Raw genomic sequence first — 27,584 nt, 5'->3', positions numbered from 1 at the left:
TGGAGTTTTATACACCCCCAAACTGCAAACCTAGGGGGTTTCCAAGGGTTGAGGATTTCCAGGGTAAATTTTGGTTCCATAGGAATTGGAAGAACGTCTTATCTTATGAGGATGGAGGTCAGGATATGGCTGGAGTATACGGTGTGGAACATGTAAAATTTCAGACACTTAATTTTTACAGTAAGCAGAAACAGACTTACTTTGACCATGCAACAAGATAGCTACTGATCTTAAAATGCAACAAGATAGCTACTGATGTTAAAATGCAACAAGATAGCTGCTGATCTTAAAACGGAAGCTGATTCATTACTAAGCCCAGTGCATATATGAACTTTATCAAAGGGAATTGCAGTAGTCAATGGCAAAAGGTATTATTGTTTAACTATTAGAAAAAAGTACCATAACCATAAGTGTGTATCATTACAGAGGGTAGAAGAAGACAGTGTAACGAGGGCTGTAACTCAAGAAAGCCTGAGTTTTCTTGACAGTGTACTCAACTGTGCTAAACACAGAATAGGAATTGTGTAGTGTCAGGAGCTGTTCTCATTAAAAAACTACCATACTGGAAAACTGCACAGGCTCTCCAAATGAGACTGTCACCGATAAACACCAATAAACAAAAAAGCATGCAAAACACTTCAGATTCACATTTCCTTATGGAGAATGTAAACAGCTCAGGGGAGGGAAGGCTCTCAATATGAGAAAACAATTTGTTCCAAACTAGTCTACATTTTAAAACATGTTCTTAGATTTAAATGAAATCCAATATGATATTAGCATATATACAGCAGTTTATAAATATTTCATGACTTAAGTGAATATTTACACATCAGAACTATCACAGTTGACAAATAGAAAAGGATTTTAAAAGTTTAAAAAGCATTTACCCAAGACTACTTGCTTCTGTCCCAGTCTCTCTGTCCAAGGTCAACTAAAAAGAAGGCTAATTTTCTGGAAGAAATTTTTTTCTAGGTACTTTTTTCAGTGGGTAATATGTTTTTAAAATAAACTAGCAATTTTTTTTGAAAAAATGCTTGGAATGCTTGAACTTATTTTTTAAGGCATTCTGGGAGTGCTTTAGAAATCAGTTGGATTTTTTCACTAGTCTTTTTGGGTTCACTATTTAGTATCCATTTCATTTTTCAGGAATTATTGTAGAATACATCACATGAATTAAATGGTCTGTCAACTTAAGCTTTAGCCATGGTTTTCTCCAGAGATGAATTTCTTCCAGTTTACTCATTTATTCACTAAGAAATCATACCCAAAGTTAAAAACAAATAAGAATACCCAAATTGGGAGACACAGACTGGAACAGCACATAGCAGACCAAGAAGTGAGCAATTAGCCCCACAGCTGGACAACCCAATCTTGAGGCCCTAGACCACAGGGCAAAAGCCCAGACCCCTCCCCAGCCTGCCTCAGCTGTACTAGCCAGCCAGCAGGCAAGCCTTCCTTAGGCAGGCTGCCCCAACACCCTCCCATAGAACCCTGTAATCTACAAGTCCCACTCAGACCCCAAACCCACCCATCCCTGGAGCTCTCAGTAGCTCCCTGAGACACAGACAGCAACCCCAATAATTAGTCCAAGAGAGGATTCCCTGAGACAGAGACACTGACTTCAAGGATCAGACCAAGAGACTAAGACACAGCCTGCACCAAATAGGAGGAAGAGACAGGTAGGCAAGAATACATTCAACAACTTAAAGAGCAATATGGCAATACAAGAACTAGTAGTCCTACAACAGGAAGACCTGGACATCAAGCACAGAAGAAGCAGAGCAGAAGAAAATAACCTTAAATACAACTTTATGAAGATGATAGAGACCCTCAAAGAGGAAATAAAAGACCCTTAAAGAAATGAAGGAAAACACAAACAAAAAATTGGAAGAAGTCAACAAATCTCTTAAAGAAAGCCAAACATAAAATTAAAAAATTAAACAATGGAGTAAACAGTTCAAGACTTGAAAATCTAAATAGAGGCAATAAAGGAAACACAAACTGAGGGAATTCTGGAAAAGGAAAAACCTGGATAAATGAACAGGAACTACAGATACAAGCATAATGAACAGAATACAAGAGATGAAAAAAAAGAATCTCAGGAATTGAAGATATGATAAATAGAGGAAATAGATTCATCAGTCACAGAAAATGATAAATAAAAAAAATTCTTAACACAAAACATTCAGGAAATCTGGGACCATGAAAAAACCAAACCTAAGAATAATAGGGATAGAAAAAGGAGAACTCCAGCTCAAAGTCATAGAAAATATATTCAATAAAATCACAGAAGAAAACTTTCCCAGCCTAAAGAAGTCATGCCTATGAAGGTACAAGAAGCTTACAGAACACCAAATAGACTGAACCAAAAATAAGTCCTTTTACCACATAATAATCAAAACACTAAGCATATAGAATAAAGAAAGAATATTAAGAGCTGCAAAGGAAAAAGGCCAAGAAACATATAAAGGCAGACCTATCAGAATAACACCTGACTTCTCAATGGAAACTCTGATACTAAGAGACCACAGATACAAGCCCAAGCTACTATATCCAGCAAAGCTTTTAATCAACATAGAGAGAGAAAACAAGATATTCTATGACAAAACCACGTTTAAACAGTACCTATCCACAAATCTAGCCTTATAGAAAGTACTAGAAGGAAAACACCAAGCCAAGGAAGTTAGTTTAACCACAAAAACACAAACAACAGATAACCTTATACAGACAAACCCCAAAGAAAGCACACACACACACACACACAAAAGAAAGTAAACACACAAACACTACACTGAAAAATAACAGGAATTAACAATCACTGGTCATTAATATCTCTTAATATCAATGGATTCAATCCACCTATAAAAACACACAGGCTAACAGAATGGATACAAAAACAGGATCTATCTTTCTGCTGCACACAAGAAATACACCTCAACCTCAAAGTCAGGCATTACCTTAGAAAAGGGGTTGGCAAAAGGTTTTCCAATCAAATGTATCTAAGAAACAAGAGGGTGTAGCTATCCTAATATCTAACAAAATAGACTTCAAACTATAATCAATCAAAAGGAATGAAGAAGGACACCTGACACTCATCACGGGAAAAAATCCTTCAAAATGAAGTCTCAATTCTGAACATCTATGCCCCAAATACAAAAGTACCCATATATGTAAAAGAAACATTACCAAGGCTGAAATGGTACATCAAACTCCACACACTAATAGTATGAGAATTCAACACCCCACTCTCACCAATGGACAGGTCTGCCAGAGAGAAACTTATCAGAGAAATAAGAGAACTAATATTTGTCATGACTCAAGTGGACTTAACAGATATCTATAGAACATTTCATCCAAACACAAAAGAATAAACCTTCTTCTCAGTAACTCATGAAAGCTTCTTTAAAATCAACCACATACTAGTTAACAAAGCAAACCTCAACAGATACAAAAAATTAGAATAACTTTCTGAATCTTATCAGAACACCATGGCTTAAAGTTAGAACTCAACAACTATACTAATTGCAGAAAGCCTACAAACTCATAGAAATTGAATAATGCTCAATTGACTCACACCTGGGTAAAGGAAGAAATAAGGAAAGAAATAAAGACTTTCTAGAAGTCAATGAAAAATGAATGCACAACATACCCAAACCTATGGGGCACTACGAAAGCAGTGCTAAGAGGAAAGTTCATAGCACTAAGTGCCTACCAAAAGAAAGTAGAGAAATTTCACACTAGAGACTTAATAGCACACCTGAAAGCTCTAGAACAAAAAGAATCAGACTCAACCAGGAGGAGATGACAGGAAATTTTCAAACTGAGACTGTAATCAATAAATGGAAACAAATAAAATAATACAGAGAATCAATGAAACAAAAAGGAGGTTCATTGAGAATATCAACAAAATAGACAAATCCTTCTCCAAACTAACCAAAAGGCAGAGAGAGAATATCAAAATTAACAAAATCAGAACATAACAACAGACACTTAAAGCAATCCAGAAAATCACTAGATTATATTTTGAAAACCTGAACTCCATCCACAAAGTTGGAAAATATAAAAGAAATGTATAATTTTCTGGATAGGTACCACATACCAACATTAAAACAAGACCAGAGAAAAAACTTAAATAGATCTATAATTCCTAAGGAAAAAGGAGCAGTCATTAAAAGTCTCCCAACCAGAAAAATCCCAGGACTTTTGTGATGGTGTCAGCAGATAATTCTGACTTCAAAGAAGAACTAATACCAATACTCCTCAAGTTGTTCCACACCATAAAAACAGAAGAAACATGTCAAACTCTTTTGATGAGGTTACAATTACTCTGATACCCAAACCACACAAAGATTCAACGAAGAATGAAATTACAGACTAATCTTCCTCATGAACATTGATGCAAAAATACTAGATAAAATACCAGCAATTTGAATCCAAGAACACAGCCTAAAAAATTATCATACAACATGATCAAGTTAGCTTCATCTCAGAGATACAGGGATGGTTCAACATACAAAAATCTGTTCATGTAAACCACCATATAAAAAACTGAAAGAAAACAAATGATCATATCATTAAATGCTGAAAAAGCATTCATCAAAATTCAATACCCATTCATGATAAAGGTCTTGGAGAGATCAGGGATGCAAGGAATGTGCTTAAACATAATAAAAGCAATATACAGCAAACAGAGAGCCAAAATCAAATTAAATGGAGAGAAACTCAAGGAGATTCCTCCATTAAAATCAGGAACAAGACAATGCATCCCACTTTCTCCGGATCATCTACTCAATATTCTTAAAGTTCTAGCTAGAACAGTAAGTCAACAAAAGGAGATCAAGGGAATACAATTGGAAAGGAAGAAATCAAGCTTTCATTATTTGCAAAAGATATGATAGTTTATATAAGTGACCCAAAAAATTCTACCAGGGAACTCCTAAAATTGATAAACACTTTCAGTAATGTAATAGGATACAAGATCAACTAAAAAAAAACAGTAGCCCTCCTATATATAAATGATAATAGAGGTGAGAAAGAAATCAGAGAAACATTACACTTTACAATAGCCACAAATCACATCTTGGTATAACACTAACCAAAAACTGAAAGACCTGTATGACAAGAACTTTAAGCCTTTGAAGAAAGAAATTGAAGAAGATATCAAAAAATGGAAAGATCTCTTATGCTTTTGGATAGGTAGGATCAATATAATAAAAATGGCAATCTTACCCAAAGCAATCTACAGATTCAACGTTATCACCATCAAAATCAAAACTCAAAACTCAAGTCTAAGTGGATTAAAGACCTCAACATAAATCAAGCCAAACTGAACCTCATAGAAGAGAAAGTGGGAAGTACCCTGAAATGCACTGGCACAGGAGACTACTTTATAAATATAACACCAGTAGCACAGACACTGAAAGCAACAATAACTACATGGGACCTCCTGAAAATGAGAAACTTTGTAAGGCAAAGGACGCAATCAATAAGACAAAACACAGCATACTGAATGGTAAAAGATTTTCACTAACCTCCATATCCTATTGATATTCTGCTATACTCATATATCAGTTTCTAGCCCAATTGTCATCAGAGGGGCACCATCCAGCAACCAATGAAGGCAGTTGCAGAGACCCATAGTCAAACACTAGGGAGAGCCAGGAGAATCCCACAGGAGAGGGTAAGGAAGGATTAAGAAGGCAGAGGCAGGCGGATCTCTGTGAGTTCGAGACCAGCCTGGTCTACAAGAGCTAGTTCCAGGACAGGCTCCAAAGCCACAGAGAAAACCTGTCTCAAAAAACAAAAAACAAAAAACAAACAAACATGAAGACCAGTATCGAGAGGGAGGGGAAGTGGACTAGGGGGAGGAGAAGTGGAGTGGGGATAGGGGGAGGGGAGCGGGGGGAGGGTGCAATATGTGGGAGGAGGGGGAGGGAAATGGGAAACGGGGAGCAGTTGGAAATTTTAAGTAAAAAAGAATAAAAAAACAAACAAACAAACAAACAAACAAAAAAACAACAACAACAAAAAAGAACATCACAAAAACATGGACCACTGAATCAACTAAGCAGCGCTCATAAGGGCTCACAGAAACTGAAGCAACAACACAGCCCTTGTATGGATCTGAGCTAGGTCCGCCACATGTATGTTGTGGTTGCACAGCTGGGTGTTCTTGTGGGAGTCCCAACAGTGGGAGTGGGAGGTATCTCTGACTCTTTTGCCTGCCCTTGGGATACTTTTCCTCTGACTGGGTTGCCATATACAGCTATGATACAATAGTCTGTGCCGAGTCTTATTGCATCTTGTTAGGCCATGTTTGGTGGATATTCCTGGAAGACCTGCTTTTTTCTTTTTTTTCCTGATGGGAAACAGAGGAGGAGTTGATACGGGGAAGAGGGATGAGACAGGACTGTGAGGAGTGGAGGGAGAAAAAAGACAAAGTTTTAGTTAGGGTTTCTACTGTTGCAATACACACCATGACTAAAAGCAACTTAGGGAAGAAACGGTTGATTTGATCTTACAGCTTGTAGTCCATCATTCAGGGAACTCAGGGTGGGATCTCAAGGCGGAAACCTGGAGGAACTGGTACAGAGGCCATGGAGGAGCACAGCTCTCTACTATGGCTTGCTCAGCCTGTTTTCTTATTCCACTCAGGACCACCACGCAAGAACGGCAACCACTCACAGGGGCAGGCCCCATCATATCAATCACAAGAAGATTCCCTACAAGCCTGCCTATAGGCCAAGCTGGTGGTCTCTCCTGTTTCCTTAATTGACTTTCCTCCTTCTCAAATGATCTAGCTTGTATCAAGGTGAGAAAACAAAGCAACAAAACTAAACTTAAACTTAAAAGCCAGAACAGATATAATGTATAAATAACACATTTTTTTAAAGAAAACTCCATTTGTACCCTTTGACCATGAAAATTACATATGTTCGCAAAGCATTTTAGCTATTGCTTGTTAGTACTTATTTACATAAACCACACTGAAAAGCAAGCCATGTAGGTGGAAATATTTTAAGTGTAGACACACACAGTTGTATCTTTGGTTAAATAAAAAAATCCTACATATGTTTCAAAGATGTCTGTTTGGGACAATGTACCCTATTAAAACGGTACCATAATAGCTTTAGCAATGTTAAAATTCCATCTTACATTTAGGAAGTGTTTCCCACGCACACCAAAAATCTCCATGTAAATTCAGAGGAGTTTGTATAACCTACACTGCTTCCGCTGCTCTAACAATGTTTCATATGGGTAAGATAGGATAAAATGTTGCATTATTCAGAATTGGTGGAAGAAAATTTATGCCATGGAAAGTGGACTGTATGATGTAACTTAGACTATGTTTAGCTAGGTAGTGGGTTGAGACAGTAAGGAGCTACTGGCTGCTATCAAGCACATTTAGAATACTCCAGCTTACCTCTTTCATGCACGAATGATGGAAGGTCACAAGTGTAAGACAATGGATTTATGTGCATATCTATTTTTATTTATCAGTATTCTACTTATAATGGAATTCTCTAATGGATATTTCATTAATAGACTCAAGATAGTACTACTGTCGGCCCCTGGAGGGGTCAAGTGATGCATCAACACGAGACCGCTCAGTGACCCAGATACTGAGTGTAACTCGAGCCAAGAGCTCACAGGCTTTGAGGAAAAGGGAAGGGAGACACCGGTCACAGACAGTGAGAAATCCAAGCACTGAGACCATAACACTGCTACAGGATCAAGGGGCTTAAAAAACTTAACAGGAAGAACACCTCACACTGCTCCTTTGAGGGTAGATAAGACATGACAAGCAGACAGCCCTGGGTGAGGACAAGGAATCTTCTTTCAGTCCCCTATTGTGGGCATTTAAAAGTGAGGGTGGACCAGAGGCCAGGACAGCTAACAGGCTGCCATGCAGGAGGCCACTGTGACTGACAAGAATTATTACCATCAAAAAGAAACCATTCTCCTGCTGACAAGCCAGTGGGTAAGAACCTAAGATGGGAAAGAACAGGTGGGTTGGAGGGAAGCAGAAGTCAGGCCGGGGAGTGGGGAGTAAGGCTTTAGTGAGACTTTACTCAGGAGATAGAGCCACATCAGTGCTGGGGAGGGTGAGACTTTCCACAAGACTCCACCCAGAAGGCAGAGTCACATCAGCGCAGAGGAGGGGAGTGTGTTACATAAGCATCTGTGTGCTTCAGAACCTGGACTGAAAGGCAAGCAGGGATGGAGGCTGGTGTCAAACAGAGCTTTGCAGCCCAAAGCAAGGTGCAAGGTGCCAGCCACAGTAAACACAGCAAGAGACAGACTTGCTTGCTAGCTACATGCTGGAATCCCCATGCTTCAGACATGGGACCAGGGAGAAGAAATTAGAATTCCCCAAGTTTCTAGCTGGGACACTTGTACAGGCAGCAACACCATATGTCCATACAGTAGAGACAAAAGGAAGGTTGTCCTTAGGGCTTTTAAATGTAACGACTTTGAATGTGATGAAGTAAAGGGTCTGAAGGTATCAAGAGAGAAGGCACGCTCTCTATTACTAGTCTAGGTTTTTAAGAAGTAGATATTGTTGATCACAGAGTTTCCTTCTATACCCAAAGGCTATTCCTTTCTCTTCTTTTATGGGAATTGGTTCTTTGCAACAATTTCTTTCATAATAGACATGCTGCATACAATACAAAATACATGTTAAAGTAATGCAGAACAAGCAATAACCATTTCCTATTAAATAGAAGGGAATAATTAAATTTTACGATGAAATTATTGCTCATCTATGCCATATGGATAAGTATTCCTAGACGATATTAATCATCGTCCTTGTAATAAATCTTAAACTACATGTGATTTAAAAAAAAAAAAACTCCGGGTTGTTTGATTAGAGTTAAAAAATATACTATTTAAAGATGTTTATTATGTTGACCAATTTTAAGAAAATGATCACTAATAAATATACAGATACTGTTTGTTCAGGCTACCAGGAAGCTACACGATAGAGCAAGAAGGCACCAAACCACAACAATACATGTCGTAGCCTCTTTGTGAACAGAAAGAGCAGCTCCAAGGTGTCAAAGCAGCAGAGCCAAGCTCAGCTTGGTGTAAACAAGCTTTTTCTTTCTAAAGATCTCACCACTTGCAGGAACACAGCAAAGGTCACGAGCTAGATTGGGGACCTTCTCTGAAAAAGGGGAGCCATGAAACGTTCGCAGAGATGCCCAAGAAAACACCAATAATGAAATTTAAATGTAATCACCAATCTGATGATGGAGGAACAAGTCCATCTGTTAGTATGCCTCATCACAAAAGTGACTAATCGCATGAGGTCCACACACTTGCTCGGGGCTTTCCAAAAATAATGTTGCTTGTGCAATTTTAATGAGTTTGTGGCAGCAGAAATCAGGGCCCCCAACTCCAAACCCGACTATGTATTAATTCCAGTCTCAGAGCAGGTGATTAGCCTGACACTCATTAACAATAGAGTGTAATACATCCACATGATACCAGGTTGCTGAAAGCTGAATTTGGAAAAATAGCTGGTCTGCCTGTTTTGGTTCTCCTTACCAGAGTTCTAACTCATTGTCTAGATGCTAGTTTACTGAGCTTTCTTAGAACCAGTCTTTGTACAGAGAGAACTGGAGAGTCACATGACTCAAAAACACTGCCCAACTAGGTACCTCCTTTTGAGTGTTCAGAAGGATCCTTACGTACAGCTGTTTAATGTGGATGGTGGGGTAGACCCTTGGGGACTGAGCACGAAAACACTGGGCGCTCCCTTTCAGGATGTACTTCTTTGTTGTTAAATGACAGGCTAAGCTTTTAGGACCTTAAAATTACACTCGTGCTTTGTAAATTTTATTTCATCTTTTTCTCCTAGATACCTCATTTGAAGCTGAAACAATAAGGGGAGTGAGATTATTAAAATCTAGAAGATTTCATCTCTGCCACTTTGGCAGACTGATAGAAAAATCTGTAATATTTTCACATGCGAATATTAAAAAATTTGAGGATTCTTATGAGAATTTGCCAAATTCAATAAAATCAAAATGTTGCCATCTGCCACCAAAGCTATATTGTGGCAAAAAAAAAAAAAAAAAAAAAAAAAGGAATACTAGACATCAGAATACAGTGAGAATCTCACAGACTTGCTCCAGGTAAAACTGTGCTAGTTTATAAGCCAAAAGATTTCAAGTTGTTGCCAGCCAAAGCCATCTTGTGCTTTATGTAACAAGGAAGTCTGAGCCAGAAATGTGAAACTGTAAGTATCGACCAACTCTTCATTTCTATTTCTTTTGCCACACTTAATATCAGGGCAGTTTCTTTGGTGGTTTGCAGCCAATGTAAGTTCTTTTAGAAATCAAGATAAATGAAGAAGTGTGTCTTCCCAAACTGTTCAATTATGGTAGTTATACCCAGAGTTTTGCAGTTTGTCTCTAGAGTGAACATTCTCCAGAACACGCATACAGGAGAGAAGAGGATGTGTTTGTGCAAAAACAATTTCTCAGCACCTACGTAAATAGTCTTTCCTTAAACCAATAGAAAATTCCATAATCCAGACAATAGGGTTCTTGCATTTAATATTTTCTTCACTAAATTTCAAAAAAAGGAAAAGGTATATGTATAATACTTTAAAAAAGTTACCTGAAAAGGTGGCCTGCCTCAGATGGTGCATCTGAAAACTCCCAGACAGGAATGCTTATAAGTTATGGTTATTTTTTTTAAATTTATTTTTTAAAAACAAAACAATCTTTTTCATTTTAAATACCAATCCCAGTTCCCATTCCCTTCCCTATTCCCCTTCACTCCACCTAGCCCCCCCAATCCACCCACTTCTCAGAGAGTGTAAGGCACAATGCTTTGGGGAAAGTCTAAGGCCCTCCCTACTATATCTAGGCTGAGCAAGGTATACATCCAAAGAGTAGGTTCCAAAAAAGTCAGTACAAGCAGTAGGGATAAATCCTGGTGCCACTGCCAGTGGCCCCGCAGTCTGCCCCAGCCATATAACTGTCAACCACATTCAGAAGGATTAGTTTGTTTCTATGCTGTTTCCTTCCCTGTCTGGCTGGTGTTGGTGAGCTCCCATTAGCTCAGGTAGACTGTTTCAGTGGGTGTCCCCATCATGGTCTTGACCTCTATGCTCATATTTTCATTCCTTCCACTCTTAAACTGGACTTTCGGAGCTCAGTCCAGTGCTCTGATGTGGGTCTCTGCCTGTTTCCATCAGGTTGCTAGCTGAAGGTCTATGTTGATGTTTAAGATATTCATCAGTCTGATTACAGGGCAAGGCCAGTTCAGGCCCCCTCTCCTCTACTGCTTATGGTCTTAGCTGGGGTCATCCTTGTGGACTCCTGGGAATTTCTCTAGTGCCAGGATTCTTGCTAGTCCCATAATGGCTCCCTCAATCAAGATATCTCTTTCCCTGCTCTCATCTCTGTCCTTCCTCCATCTCAACTATCCAGTTCCCTCAAGTTCTCCTCCCCTCCCATTCTCTTCTTGTTTTCCCTTTCTGCCCTTCCTACTCCCCCTAACCCCATGCTCCCAATTTTGTCAGGAGATCTTGGCTGTTTCCCCTTTCCAGGTGGATCTATGTATGTTTTTCTTAGGGTTCACCTTGTTACTTAGCTTCTCTAGGATCATGAACTATGGGCTCAATATCCTTTGCTTTACAGCTAGTATCTGCTTATGAGTGAATACAGAAAATGGAAAGGTCTCCCATGCTTGAATAGGTACGATCAACATAATAAAAATGGCAATCCTACCAAAAGCAATCTAAGATTCAATGCAAACCCCATCAAAATTCCAACACAATTCTTCACAGACCTTGAAAGAACAATACTCAACTTCATATGGATAAACAAAACCTGAGATAGCCAAAATAATCTTGTACAATAAAGAAACTTTGGGAGGCATCACCATCCCTGACATCAAGTTCTATTATAAAGCTACAGTAAAGAAAACAGCTTGGTACTGGCATAAAAACAGACTGGTGGACTAATGGAATCAAATCAAAGACCCCGATCGTAATACACACTTAATCTTAAGTGTGGATTTTTGACAAAGAAGCTAAAAAGAAAGTATCTTCAACAAATAGTGCTGACATAACTGGATGTTAACATGCAGAAGAATAAAAATAGATCTGTATCTATCACCATGCACAAAACTCAAGTCCAAACGGATTAAAGACCTCAATATAAATCCAGCCACACTGAACCTGATAGAAGAGAAAGTGGAAAGTAGCCTTCAATGAATGGGCACAGGAGACCACTTCATAAATATAACCCCAGTAGCACAGACACTGAGAGCAACAATAAATAAATGGAACCTCCTAAAATAGAGAAGCTTCTGTAAAGCCAATGACACAGTCAATAAGACAAAAAGGCAGCCTACTGAATAGGAAAAGACCTTCACCAACCCCACATCAGACAGAGGACTGATCTCCAAAATATGTAACAGACTCAAGAAATTAGACATCAAAATTCCAAATAACCTTTGTGGTTATTTTTAACACACTGACTTAAAAAAAAATCGACTTTCAATTAACTTTATTCAGTGACAGAATGTCAAAGATAACAGAAGATACAAGGAAAAATTAATGTAACATATATTTGCAAAAATTCTTCAGCAAGGCAAAGGTGTCATTAAGGTGGTTTGAGCTGAATGTTTCTGCATATAATTAGACAATGCACAGATGAGAATCATGATCAAAGTAAGGGCAAGAAAAGTAAGTCTAGTTTTTTTTCAAATGTCAATTACCCATTTGGATGAATGAGATAAACAGTATCAAGTAAACTTCATTTGCAGAGATTTGTGTTTGTTTTAAATTATGTGTTTGTGTGTGTTGTGTGGGGGTATGTACATGTGACTGCAGTACCTGCAGAGGCCTGAAGATGGAGTTCCAAGGCTATGGGGCTGCCTGATGGAAACAAGCTGGGGACTTCTGGGAGAACGGTATGCTCTCTTAAGTGCTGGTCATTTCTTCAGCCCTTTAGCCTTATCACAAGCACTATAATTATATTCCATATAATCAACTAACTGTAAAACACTATATAAAGTGTATATGTATGCATATATGGGCATTAAAAATTAGCAAATTTTCTAAAAAGTCACATGTCGCTAAACTGAATATAAAAACTGAAAGATAAAATGGTGTATTAATGTTAAATATTAAAGACAATTCTTAATAAAAAAGAGTATTCTAGGAATGGGGATAGGTCTCAGTTGTTAAGGTACTTGTTTTGTAATCATAAAGACCTGTGCCTGATCCTGAGAATCAACACACACACACAGACACACAAAGCTGGGCATGGTGGTGCAGGTAGAATCGCAGTTCTGAGGAGGTAGAGACTGGCTGATCTCCAGAACTTACTGGCCAAAACAACTTAACCTACTTGGTGAGCTCCAGCCCAGTGAGAGATCCTGTCTAAAAAAAAAAAAAAAAAAATAACAGATGGTTTCTGAAGAACGACATCTGACTTCCACAGACACACAACAAGCCAACAAGCATGTCTACATAAGGGCCCCTATACACATACGTGAATGCAAATAAATACACATGCATAAACATATGGAAAGTAAAAAAAAAATCCAAAACAGAAGAGTGTGTTCTTAGAACAGCCTCTTTGAAGTCAAACTGGTCTTAAAGCATTGATCAGAGCTTGAGGCTGGAGAGGGCCTAGCAAAAGGTTGTACACTCAAGTTCAAGTATAGTTGAATGAGAAAGCACGGCATTTTAGGCTCCTGCCTCCCTTGACTCCTCAGCTCACCAGTGCTATTTGAATTCCATGATTTATTTAAACAACATCCTATGTCTCCTCCTCACCATGAGTAGACTGTGAGCAGCTTGCTTTGATGTGAAAATGGACTGGCCTCTGTCTCCAGCTGCTTCATGGGTTCTTAGTGTTAAGAGAATGGTCCTCTGTTTAGCAGCCTTGGGGAGGGGAAGCCATGGAGAGGAAGGCAGTGGTGCCACTCTAAAGACATCCTGGGTTAATGTCACTAATGGTTTGTTACAAAGAAGCAAGCTTTGTCCTTCCTCCGTCCTTCTCTGATTTCCTGCTTCACCACGTGACCTCTCCATCTCATAGGTGATTCTGCCATGATACACACCAATGTATGATGCAGTGATGGGAAAGGGGCCTCAACACTAGAATCATGCTGTTTAAATGTTGAGCCTCCAAAAACTGAGCTCAATGAATCTCCTTCCTTTATTGCATTTCTGGTGCATCGTTGTAATAGGAAAAGGAGTAGGAAGATTCCAAGGGGTTCTACAAACTCCTTCAGATTTTCTTGAGTCTCACAGGATCCCAATAATACAAAGTTGCATTTGTTATCAGCCCTGTCTTTCTTCTGCTGATCTATGTTCCCAGTGCCAGTCCCCAGCTGCATTTCAAGTCCACAACTCCAAAATGTACAACCGTTGAGTACCCTGGACATAATATATTAACACAATGCCAAGATGGGAGACACGGCTGCAAGATTTCTGCCAACATTTACAGCAGAGCACTTGAGGTCTTTTGACAGCTGAGTTTTACCAGAACAGATATAAATCTTCTATGACATCAACTGAGAAACAGAACCAGTGTTGATAGCGAATACATGACAGCCAAAGGGTGTTTTCCCATCATGACTGACACAGGGGCATTATTCATGCTGAAAACCACATCCATTTGATGGAAATTAACTCTCAGGTCTTAAAAAAAGGGGGTGCTTGCTGAATAAATATCAGATAACAATACAAGTATCCAAGCCAAAAAATCCCAGACAGGACTCAAAAAACAAAAGCACATTTCACTTCCTGAAATAATTCTTGATGGTCTCAAGAGCACTCAGTAGTTCCTTAAGGTTAGTTTATCTTCCTCCCCCAGCATCAAGAAATTCCTGGACTTAAAGCCAGGATGCCAGAAGGAAAGTTTAAAGACAGCAGAAACGTGAACGCCAGAGTGGGAGAAAACACGATGGAACAAATCAAACACAGGTTAACAGAAAAAAGAGCAAGAATATAGGCAGAGGTAAAGGCAGAGGAGCGGAGCTGAGAATTGCTACACATGTACTTTGATCTATAAAACATTCCTTCCAACAGGTACCACTGTTTCTAAACAGACTCAAAGAGCCTTAAGTATCTATGATACCACAGCTAATCGGAGTAAATGCTAGGATGTATACCCTGGTATATTTCATGATTCATCCGAGGCCCATGTTATTCTGATAAACGTCCTTCACAATAACCCTGAAATCAATGTCTCAAGCTTACGAGACAATTCTCTTGCTGTGTGGTTTCCTGTACATGGAAAAGTAAAAGAGTAAATGCAACTAAGAGTCAACACTGGTTGCCGAAAGCAGTTTGGGGGTGGGGCATGGAGGACAGGGGGCAGGACTAACTAAAGGACAGAAAAGATGCAAAATGCTCAGGTAGAAGATGATCGAGTTCTGGAGATGCAGTAGCATTGATGACAAGAGATCAAACTAAACCAGCTGTGAGATTCATTACATAATCTGAGGACATGGTGGAAACCCACACTACAAAATACCACCATTGACAACTGAATTCTTCTTTTCCCCCTTTGATTTTTTTTAAAACCAATGTTTCTCGTCTTGGAGCTCACTTTGCGGACCAGGCTGGCCTTGAACTCAAAGAGATCGACCTGCCTCTGTCCACTAAGTGCTGGAACTAAAAAAATGTGCCATCTGTGCCTGACTTTTCTTGTGTGTGTTTGTGTGAATTATTTTAAAGATTATTTACTTTCTTAACAGTTACCTCATATATTTATACTTTAATAATTATAGCTGTTGGCATTTCTTCAAATTATATACTTGTTAACAAACCACAAAAATGGTATTCAACAAGATTTTTTTAAATGGCTTTACGCTTCCTCTTCACTTTCCACATTCCTGGATTCTTCAGAGGACGCCGGCAAAGGTAGAAAGAACTGTACTTTTCTGCCTGGGGTGCTCTAAGCATTACTTTTTTGTGTAACACTAGATGTGTTTTCCATGGCCTGCAGATCGTTCTGATCTGTACCCCTGCACTAGAGGGGTCCAGGCAGCTTCCTGGGGCTGTGGGATTGTGCTGAGAGTGAAGGCAACTCTCTGACTCTGTGGGATTTTCGTGTGCATCACAGCTACAAGTCTCCTGACCTGAAGGCTTGGTTCTGACTCCAGGATCCAGCAGCTCTTAGACAAGCCGCCTTCAAATCTTCTGCAAAGCGACATAACCTCTTCACACATTTGAAGGTAGACATTTAGAAATTTTGCTGTAAATCTGAAGAGTTGCAAAGGGTGGTGATTTGTGGTGTATTTTAAACACTGGCATTTAACATAAAAACCATGATGTTCTCTTTAAGTAGAATCTATGCTATCTAATGCTCACAGCACTGTCTGCAGCACCATCCACTTAAAGCGGAGTAGTACAGTGATTAACAGGACACACAGCAGTCCCCCTTTCCAGGAACTGCTTCTTTGATTTTACTTCTCAAGAGGCTTAGAATTTGATCATAATGTATATTAATGAGTGAGCAAACTTTGATAGTTTGATAGGGATCTATCTATATCCAATTTTTGTCTAAGAAAATGATTATTTGCTCTCACTAGAATGTCCCTTTAGTAAAACACCTGAATTTAGTTTTTCTTAGGATTACTAGTACTTGACGAACGTCAGTGTAAGTGATAAAGTGTAAATTAATTTTGTAAACGTGCATCTCAAAGAAGCAGCCTATGCTTTGTTTCCTGAACAGCTATGTCCATGGGTTCCCAGTGTTCAATGCTAGAGTGAGTCAGGGTTCAGCCTGGATATTATTCCAAGTTTTCATTTTTCTGTTATAAGAGCTAAGAGAATGAGTGTATGGGACTATTATGATCATGATTCCCATCAATTTGCTTCTTTTCTATGTAAATGTCTCCAAGGCATACAGTGATTAACAGACAAAATCTAGCTTTCAATTATTTAGCAGGTAAAAGTTCGAATAAATCCATCAGCTCAGTTGAAAACAAAGTAGTGGAAGACATCTAATTTGCAAAAGGATTGATTGAATCATAACCCAATCGTTTTCTCAAAATCAACAGTAATATTTCTCTTTTGAGTACTGCCCTGGAGGGCTTTCGATTCTGGGGAAGAATCAACACAGGAGGAAGGAGTTGCATGAGAGGGATCTCTTTCTCCTGGAAAACAGGCAAAGAATAATCGTGAAAGGAGGATGAAGACGAGCTTTGCAGGTAACAGGCCCTTTCCTAGACAGAACAGGGGTAGGGGGGAGTTCTCGTGGAGCCAGGAAAGTCATTTGTCAGTTCTGCTAACACCAGCAGCCTTGGACTGAATTATTCCTGGGAAGCAAACTGTCTTGTTTATCCAGGAGGCCTCACAGCTCAGTTTAGAAAATACTGTCTCAGCCAGAGATGCACATGTACAAAAGCGATTATGTAACTCCAGCCTACCTAACTGAACACACACAAGAAAAGAACTGAGCTCTTGGAGAGAATGTTTTCTATGGAATATCTAGAAATATAGGAATTCTGGGTAGGAAAGAAGACAGGGACCAACTGGTAGACGTGTATGCATGGTTTCAGGGCTGACCACTTGGCACTGGACAACCCGATGGGTGTGCTCTTCTCTGGGAAAGACCATTTCTCCTGTTCTCAGCTTTCCTTAGTTTGCTGCATTCTTTGCGGTGATTGGGTAGAGTTTATGAGCTGAACATTCGCCTGGCCACTTCATTCCTTCTATTGGTGTTGCAGTTATTCATTTCATATTTAGGCAGTCATATTGTTGAGACTTTATGGGTGTAGCTTCTGTCAATCCTAGGAGGCACAATCTCACAGCAAGTTCCCTCCTCCTCTGCTCTATAAATGCTTGTATGCAGATTATTGGAGCACCTGCAAGATCTCTTACTGTGATAGTGCCAGTGCAGAACCCAGTGGTACCATATACAAACCTTGTCTTCAAGGAGCCTCCCATTTCTTGTCCCTCTGCCATGTAAAGGAAGTTTAAACATAAACAAAATACATGGATTACATATTTAGTTCACTAGCTCAGTGGGACAGTGATGAGGACAGCCCTGGGCTGCATCATTCTCTGAGAGATGTAACAGCAGCAGAAGACCTAGGAACTGGTGAAGGGAGAGAAGAGCATCAAAGACCTGTTCTACCCTGCAGCAGCCATGTCCATGACTCCTGTTATTACCGAGGGCTGTGTGGATGCCAAGGGTCTGGTCAGCCTCCTGAGACCATGTTGGTGTCCAAGAACCTCGCTGCCACCAACATGACACTGACCTGGGTGGTTTGTGCTGCCACCAGGGCCATGGTGACTCTTGACATTGGGGCCCAAGCTGCTGCAAAGGGCCATGTCTGGGTCTGTGTCCTAGGTCTGTGCAGTTGGGGTCTGTGATGGATGGCCATGCCCCGTGTTACCACAGGATCATAGGATCCATGCGTGCTGAAGTCCAAGGGACAAATCTGAAGAGCATATATAAAGAAAGGCGTTTCCCTGTTTCTTTTCAAACCAAACCCCAATGAAACCTTGTAGAACGAGTGGATAAACAGGAAAAGGAAGCAGAATGGGGGTGGGAGCCGCTCAGTTGACACAACTCTGGCCTATAGCATAGAAGTCCTTGGTTCAATTCCCAGCACCACATAAGCTGAGTGTGGAGAAGCATGCCTGTAACTTCAGCACTTAGGAGGTGGAGGCAGGATGACAGGAAGTTCAGTCTCAGCCTTGGCTACACAGTGAGTACAAGGACAGCTCAGAATATATGAATTAAGCAAGCAGGCATGCAAGCAGGCAGGCAATGTCTCCCAATGTTCCCCCTTTCTATTCTCTCCCCTCTTTCTTTTTTGCCCCTTAAAGGATAGAATAAGAAGACCAAATTATAATATCTTTTCCCTATTGCAAGCTTCTGGTTAGATTGGAAGGAAAAGAAAGAGAAAGAAAGAAAAGGGGGAAAAACAAGTGGATTTTGACATGAACTGGCATGAAGATTCTGATACAGCCACGAGACACCTTTGAAAGAGGCGAGGAAAGACATGGTATCTGTGAAGAATCCTTCTGAAGGAGACTCCTAATTGCAGAGGACAGCTGGGTAACAACCGCTGACAAGCCATGACCTACCCACTCATGCCTGCTCACACTTAGTAGCTGATACAATGGAGGGTTGCCCAAATGAAATGAAACAGTAACAACTTCGAGAGACTGCTGTAAAAGAGGCAAGCTATCAGCAAGCTGTAAACCTACTGCAGAAGCATAAGGAACCCTAAAGAGATGGGGGTCTCCAAATGTCACTGTTGCTCTCCACTGTAGCTTAGGTGTGCTCTTCGACTACAGTCCGGAACACTAACTATTCAAAATTCACATTAGATCATGTCTTCAATTATGAAATTCCCCAGATTAACTTTCTTTACTTACACATATATTCTCAATGCATTTAATGCCTGTTTTAGGCCACTGTCTGTCTTCTTAGAGTCCACTTTGCTCTGTATCATTCCTAGCAAAATGTCACTTCTAGAGACTTTAATAAGAGCAAGCAATCTGTCATAATTTTAATGACAAAAATGAGAAAAGAAAAAACCTGCATGTAATTCAAATGTATTCCTTTGCCAATTTTTGATATACTATTCAAAATATAGCATATTCTATTTCTAATCTACAAATATTTAATAAATTACACCTCAAAATTCTAATATTAATAAATTAAATGAGAAAAAATAAATTAAATGAGAAATGAATATAACTTTAAGAAAGATATTCTATTTTAGATTGTATACAATCTGTATATTTAATCTCTAAAATATTGCCCTAGTCCTTGTATTATTCTAAGAAGCTCTATATTTGTAGCTGCAATATTCTTATTGTTTTGACAATCATATTGGTGCAATGATAATAACAATTCAGTTAAAATATTAAGTTTAGGCCATTTGAACTTCTTCTGTTGAAAAGTCTCTGTTCAGCTCAGTGCCCCATTTTATAATTGGATTGATTAACCTTTTACGGTCTAATTTCTTGAGTTCTTTGTATATTTTGGATATCAGACCTTTGTCAGTTGCGGGGTTGGTGAAGATCTTCTCCCAGTCAGTTGGTTGCCTTTCTGTCTTAGTGACAGTGTCCTTTGCTTTACAGAAGCTTCTCAGTCTCAGGAGGTCCCATTTATTCAATGATGTCCTTAGTGTTTGTGCTGCTGGGGTTATACGTAGGAAGTGGTCTCCTGTGCCCATGTGTTGTAGAGTACTTCCCACTTTCTCTTCTATCAGGTTCAGTGTGTTTGGACTGATATTGAGGTCTTTAATCCATTTGGACTTGAGTTTTGTGCATGGTGATAGATATGGATCTATTTTCATTCTTCTACAGATTGACTTCCAGTTTTGCCAGCACAATTTGTTGAAGATGCTCTCTTTTTTCCATTGTATACTTTTAGCTCCTTTATCGAAAATCAGGTGTTCATAGGTTTGTGGGCTAAAGTCAGGGTCTTCTATTCTATTCCATTGGTCGACTTCTCTGTTTTTATGCCAGTACCAAGCCGTTTTCAGTACTATAGCTCTGTAATAGAGTTTGAAGTCAGGGATGGTAATGCCTCCAGGCGATCCTTTATTGTATAAGATTGTTTTGGCTATCCTGGGTTTTTTGTTTTTCCATATAAAGTTGATTATTGTCTTCTCCAGATCTGTGAAGAATTTTGATGGGATTTTGATGGGGATTGCGTTGAATCTATAGATTGCTTTTGGTAGAATTGCCATTTTTACTATGTTGATCCTCCCAATCCAAGAGCAAGGGAGGTCCTTCCATTTTCTGGTGTCCTCTTCAATTTCTTTCTTCAAAGACTTAAAGTTCTTGCCAAATAGATCTTTCACTTCCTTGGTCAGAGTTACCCCAAGGTATTTTATGCTATTTGTGGCTATCGTGAAAGGTGATGCTTCTCTGATTTCCCTCTCTGCTTCCTTATCCTTAGTGTATAGGAAGGCAACTGATTTTTTCGAATGGCCAAAAGACACTTAAGATCGTGCTCAACTTCCTTAGCAATCAGGGAAATGCAAATCAAGACAACTTTAAGATACCATCTTACACCGGTCAGAATGGCTAAAATCAAAAACACCAATGATAGCCTCTGCTGGAGAGGTTGTGGAGAAAGGGGCACACTCATCCATTGCTGGTGGGAATGCAAACTTGTGCAACCACTTTGGAAAGCAGTGTGGCGGTTTCTCAGGAAAGTCGGGTTCAACCTACCTCTCGACCCAGCAATACCACTATTGGGAATATACCCAAGAGATGCCCAAACATACAACAAAAGTATATGCTCAACTATGTTCATAGCAGCATTGTTCGTAATAGCCAGAACCTGGAAACAACCTAGATGTCCTTCAATGGAAGAATGGATGAAGAAAGTATGGAATATATACATATTAGAGTACTACTCAGCAGTAAAAAACAATGACTTCTTGAATTTTGCATACAAATGGACGGAAATTGAAAACACTATCCTGAGTGAGGTAAGCCAGACCCAAAAAGAGGAACATGGGATGTACTCACTCATATTTGGTTTCTAGCCATAAATAAAGGACATTGAGACTATAATTCGTGATTCTAGAGAAGCTAAATAAGAAGGTGAACCCAAAGAAAAACATATAAGCATCCCCCTGAATATTAACCTTCATCAGGCGATGAAAGAAGACAGAGACAGAGACCAACATTGGAGCACTGGACTGAAGTCTCACGATCCAAAGTAGGAGCAGAAGGAGAGTGAGATCGAGCAAGGAACTCAGGACCGCGAGAGGTGCACCCACACACTGAGGCAATGGGGATGTTCTATCGGGAACTCACCAAGGCCAGCTGGCCGGGGACTGAAAAAGCATGGGACAAAACCGGTCTCGCTGAACATAATGGACAATGAGGACTACTGAGAACTGAAGAACAATGGCAATGGGTTCTTGATCCTATTGCACGTAATGGCTTTGTGGGAGCCCAGGTAGTTTGGATGCTCACCTTAATAGACCTGGATGGAGGTGGGTGGTCCTTGGACCTCCCACAGGACAGAGAAACCTGCTTGCTCTTTGGGCTGAGGAGGAAGGAAGACTTGATTGGGGGAGGGGGAGGGAATGGGAGGTGGTGGCGGGGAAGAGGCAGAAATCTTTAATAATTAAATAAATTAATTAAAAAAAATAAATAAAAAAAAAAACAAAAAAAATATTAAGTTTACATAAATGTCTATCAGAAGTAAACTATACTTCTCATAATTCTGCCTAGCAATCATAAATAGATTTCTCTAACGATGTGACATCAATTTATCTCACTCCTCTAGAGAGATGGGAAGCAGAGAATCAGTAGTCTAATCATATAGCTCCAGAGGACGAAGAAGATACAGAGGCTGTGGTATCAATGTGCTGTTGTTAGGGGTTGGGTTCTGAAGGTCTTGAGATATCCCAGTCTGGCTTCAAAATTGCTATCCTTTTGCCTCAACTTTCCTAATACTGAAATTTCAAGTGTTTAACCTCTATCTATTTGGTTGTTTTGTCTTAACAAATGAATGTACCAATATTTAATTCATTGTTCTGATTAATAGTATATGCTTTATTATTATACTAAATTATACATTTAAAATTTATGAGGTTAGCTCTTTTGTGTTTAGTTGAAATAATTTCATTGCCTTTATTTACAGAGAACCAAGACTTATCTAGATCCTGCCTGTGAGATCATAAGGTCCCGAGGGTGTGCATGCCCTCAAGGGATGATTGGCACTGGAAGGAATAGGTCTTAGAAGGTACAGACACATCAGGAAATCTGTGTCCACTATATGAGCATAACAAATCCTGTCCTCACTTGTCATTATTTACTATCCCTCTATTTCCTTCAGGTGCTTTCCTGCTCTGGGATAAACCTCAGATGAAGGAGATACGGGAAAATGGTTAAATGCCACAACACTGTATCAAAAACATTTTTATGTCTCATCCCTGGGTAAAACTTGCCTTGGCAAAAATAATTTCTCCCCATTCTCTTCTTCCTTTCTGTATATCAAAACATTGACATAAAGGAGACACTTTACCAAGTTAGCAAATCCTTTAAACTTATCTGTCAATATTATTTTCATTGGACTTCAAGTTTCATACTCTGAGTAATAACCAAACTTCCTTGCTATTTTTGCCTAATTACTGGCAAGAATTCTGAACTACAGGAATGAAATAGGTAATGGCTAAAACTCTTGATTATGTTTATTGGAAATATGGACTAAATAAGGCACCTTAATTAGTATCAGACAGAAGGATGAATTTATCTCCAACAAAGCACAAACTGTTGAAGCAATAAAAAAAAATTTAGAAAACGTGTCTGAGGCATAATTCAGAATGATGATGGAAGAGATGAATCTTTTTCCTGTTGTGCAAGACGAGTTTGGGATTAAAGCGACCGCACCAGGAAGCTGCAGTTGGTTAGCACTCAGGAGGTGTGTTCAAGACTATCTGCCCCAGGAAACGGCCATACATTCAATTTTTTTTTATTCATTTTAAAAGTCACTCAGTATTCACAGCAAACCAGAAAGGTCAGATTTCTTTGTGAAGAACAGTCTAAAGGAGTACTAGGTTACTACTACTGTAAAACGTTCTCTGCAAGAGTAAAGAATTGACTAAAATATTCATTAATAAGCTCCCTATCAGAATATTTTAATAACTATATTATCTTAGAAATTTAATGGGCAACAAATAATAAAACCTTTTATTTTGTGAAAAATTTGTGTTAAAGAAATACGTAAATAAGCTGAATATAAGATTTTGTAGAAGCTATGCTAAATAAATAAAAGCCAACCATACAGAATAAACATTTTATGATTCCATTCTTTTATCGTCCACCTTGACGTGTTCTTTCCTGGAACAATGAGTAGAGGCAAGAACAGACCACCAGGTCATCAGATAAAGCTATTGCCAGGCTTAGGATGTCAGCCTTGGTCCCAGAGACTTCCAAAACAATACAGGCTAGCGGCATTTCTCTTGGTTTCTTCTAGAACATTATGGTAACACCCTATTGCTGTAGATATCATGTACTGTGACCACAGGTCAGAGAGCAGCAGTTCCTACTCTGTAGATCACAACCCATTTCGGGATCACAAACCAGATACCCTGCATATCAGATATTTACAATACAATTCATAACAACAACAAAATTTTAGGTATAAAGTAGGATCAAAAATAATTTTAAGATTGGGGTCACCACAACACGAGAAACTGTATTAAAGGGTTGCAGCATTAGGAAGGTTGAGAACCACTGCCATAGAGCAATGAGGTTGATACCTGGATACTTCCTTCCTAATGGTCAGCTTCATTGTGCCAGGAGGTATGTATGTGCTATGTAGGTTGCTGTGAGAGAAGAGTCATCACTTAATTGTGAATCCTGAGTGCTACAATGATGACCAGACTGGCAATGTATACCCAACAGAACAATAGTGGCATAAATTTTACGAACCACTTTCTATAGGGTTCCCATACTCCACACCCAACAAGCCAAGCAGTAACAATAATGAGTTGGTAAGACAAGAAAAAAAGAAAAAAAAAAAAACATGAGTTGGGAATAGAACATGCTAGGACCTAGAACTGCATTTAATTGTACACATATATGAAATGGAGGAGCAGTGGATTGGGTCCCAGGGAAAATGAACTGCTGCTTCGGGTCACCTCATGACTCTGTTTGCAACCTCTGATTGCAACACATAATCCTCTGGATCTTGCCCAAGTTCCCACTTGAAACCAATGTGGTTTCCACTCATGTCATCTTCAGTGTCTAGCCAGTGCGGACTACTGCTACAGAACTTTCCTGAATGGTCAACGTATACACTGTCATAATGCAAGAAAGAAAATAGATATGTTCTAAAAACAAGGTTCCAATGAACATTTGACTCCCTCAGGCCAGAGAGGCATTTTTTTTTTTATGGTTCTTTCTTTTCATTTCTTTAAAAACTTAATTTATTTATTTTACATTATGACAGATTCCCTTCCCTATGCTCCTCCCATTTGCCACTTCCTCGACCCCCAACCCACTCTCCCTCTGTTTCTGCTCAGAAAGTGGCAGGCTTCTCCAGGGTACCAACAAAGGATGGCATATCAAGTTGCTGTAAGACTCTCCATTGTGTTTAGGCAGCGAAAGGCAATCTAGTATGAGGAACAGGTTCCCAAGAGTCAGCCAGAACATTAGATACAGCCCCTGCCTCCACTGTGTCCCCCAAAGAGACCAACCTACATGAATGTCACATATATGCAGGCTCCCTGGTTGTTGGTTAAGTCTCTGAGTTCCTATGAGCCAGGTTAGCTGTTTCTGTGGGTTTTCCTGTGATGTCCTTGACCCCTCTGACTGCTACCACCCTTTCTTCCTCTTTTCAGCAGGATTCCCAGAGTTCAGCCTAATATTTGGCTGTGGGTCTCTGCTACTGTTTCCATCAGTTACTGAATGAAGGTTCTCTGATCACAATTGGGGTAGCTACCAATCTGATTATAGGAGATGACCAGTTCAAGCTACATACCCACTATTGCTAGGACTCTTAGCTGGGGTCATCTTTGTAGATTCATGGGAGTTTCCCTTACATCAGGTTTCTACCTGACCCCGAAATACCTTCCTCCTTCCAGATATCTTGTTTAGTATTTTCCATTCCCACCCATCCCAATCCCTCAAGTTCCCATCCCCATTGGCCCCCAGTCCACTCGGAGAATCTTTACTATTTCCCCTTCCCAGGGAGATCCAAGCATTCCCCATGTATTACCTAGCCCAGAGAAGCAATTTCTATTAGAGATGGCAAAGCTTCCCAAAGGTAAATCAGGTAAAGACAGTATCTTTTCAGCGTCATTAGTCATTTTCAAAATTTGAAACATGGTAAGTCAGCACAAGGCAGTTGCATCATTACTGATTTTTGTGTGGTACTATTCTTTTTTTTTTTTTTTTTTTTGTGGTACTATTCTTTAACGACTTACTGAATGGATGGTTCCAAGCCTCAGTGCAGGACATCTATACTATAGAACCATAGAAAAGAGGAAGCTACCATGGCACAATTTCAGTAATCTACACAGGTTCCAAATAACCCCTGTACCAAAAACAAATGTTTTGTTGCACAGTGATCAGCTTCAAATCTGTATCAATTTGAGAGGTAGTGGTGGTGGGGACATGGAAAGAGTGGAAGAGAGGAGACATGGAGGATTTGGAGGGGGGAAAAAGGGAGAATGATGTGATTATGTTTTAATTAAAAATATGTATCATAAAAAGAAAAATGTGATTCTAATACAGGTGATACAAAGCTAGCCAAATGGTTTCAGTTCCTAGGTATAATATCATAAAAGATACTTTTAATTGGATGAAATAAAGCGTATTTTTTTTTCCAGTGAGCTTACTGTGGCCTTGAAGCTTCAGCCTGGTCCGTCTGGAGTTTTTCTCCTCCTTCCACTTCCATTGTACAGTAGACGATTCGATTAGGAGCAACTGACTTCAAACCTTGCACTTCCATTATGACAATCTAAAGATAAAACAATTTGAAATTAATATACAAGTGGATACTGGTAAATAACACAGAGAAGTATCAGCAAGGATAGTTGGGTAAGGATCTCACAAGACCCCATTCCCACTCTTGGCTGAGGATCTATGGCAGTTGATGGCTTCTGGGAAGGGGAAAGACAGTTTTCTTTAGAGGTGTGACGTGGCATGTCAACTATGGTACAGAGGTGGCTTCAACCAATGTTCATTTTTGTCACACTAATTTTGGACTGTGATATGTGTGTGTGTGTGTGTGTGTGTGAGAGAGAGAGAGAGAGAGAAAGAGACAGAGAGAGAGAGAGAGAGAGAGAGAGAGAGAGACATATATGACACACATATACATATATTTTGAAAGAGTTGGAGAAGGGGAGTTAAGGTACTGATATGATAAAAATACTTTATACACATGTATCAAGCTTTCAAAGAATAAATAACACATTTAAAGGACTAGTAGGATTTACAGTCAGAAGTAGAAAGAACAACTGAGCTTTAATCTAAAGTGTTATCACTAGTATGTCTGGTACATATAAATAAAAAAAGACAACCCTATAGGTCTAATTTTCAAGGAGGGGGACAAAACCAGCCCCAAACATTAGTGAGAAAGAACCAATAGTCACAGACCATTAGCTAATGGAATTGTAGCTGTTTCAGCTGATTCTTGACAAAATCGAATCGTGGTGTATAGAAAATAAAACTGAGCTGTACTGTATGCTGCATCGTCTCTCCTCGGTCTGTCTCTGGCTAATGCAATGAGAAGAAATAGACAAGGCTGTCCTGCAATAAAAGGAAAGGAGGTGTGTGTACAGCAGGTGCAGGAACATGACAAGTGGGCATCTGGGCAGAATGGTGGGATGTGATCACGTATCAGGAGACCCACAGGCAGGCACAAGGGCTGCTAGCCTAATGTTAGTGTAAAAGTTCAACGTGAAATTAACCAGATCAACCCATAGATCCCTCGTGGAGTTAGCAGACTCCTAGATTGTCAACCATGTGCTCTTCTTATTTTGCTTGATTTTAATGCACCCTTACATGGCTTGTTCTTGTGTTCTGCTTTATCCTTCCTTCTAAGGATATCCTTCCAAGCTTTGTGCATGGAGATTATGCAAATGTGATTCCATAGGTC

At 39.5% G+C, this 27,584-nt stretch overlaps 1 protein-coding gene across 8 annotated transcripts in view; it reads right to left on the bottom strand.

Annotated features, from left to right (window-relative positions):
- Cadps2 (calcium dependent secretion activator 2) overlaps nucleotides 1-27,584 on the bottom strand; it is a 529,236-nt gene that overhangs the window by 255,694 nt on the left and 245,958 nt on the right. For all 8 annotated transcript variants that reach the window (XM_057791365.1, XM_057791395.1, XM_057791386.1 and 5 more), the window contains exon 6: nucleotides 26,323-26,444. In XM_057791365.1, the coding sequence (XP_057647348.1) occupies nucleotides 26,323-26,444 (122 nt within the window). The remainder of the gene's footprint in view (nucleotides 1-26,322; nucleotides 26,445-27,584) is intronic.

The sequence above is a fragment of the Chionomys nivalis genome, chromosome 1 (genome assembly GCF_950005125.1).
Source record: "Chionomys nivalis chromosome 1, mChiNiv1.1, whole genome shotgun sequence".
Taxonomy (NCBI): Eukaryota; Metazoa; Chordata; class Mammalia; order Rodentia; family Cricetidae; genus Chionomys; species Chionomys nivalis.
This window is presented reverse-complemented; position numbering and strand designations above follow the sequence as displayed.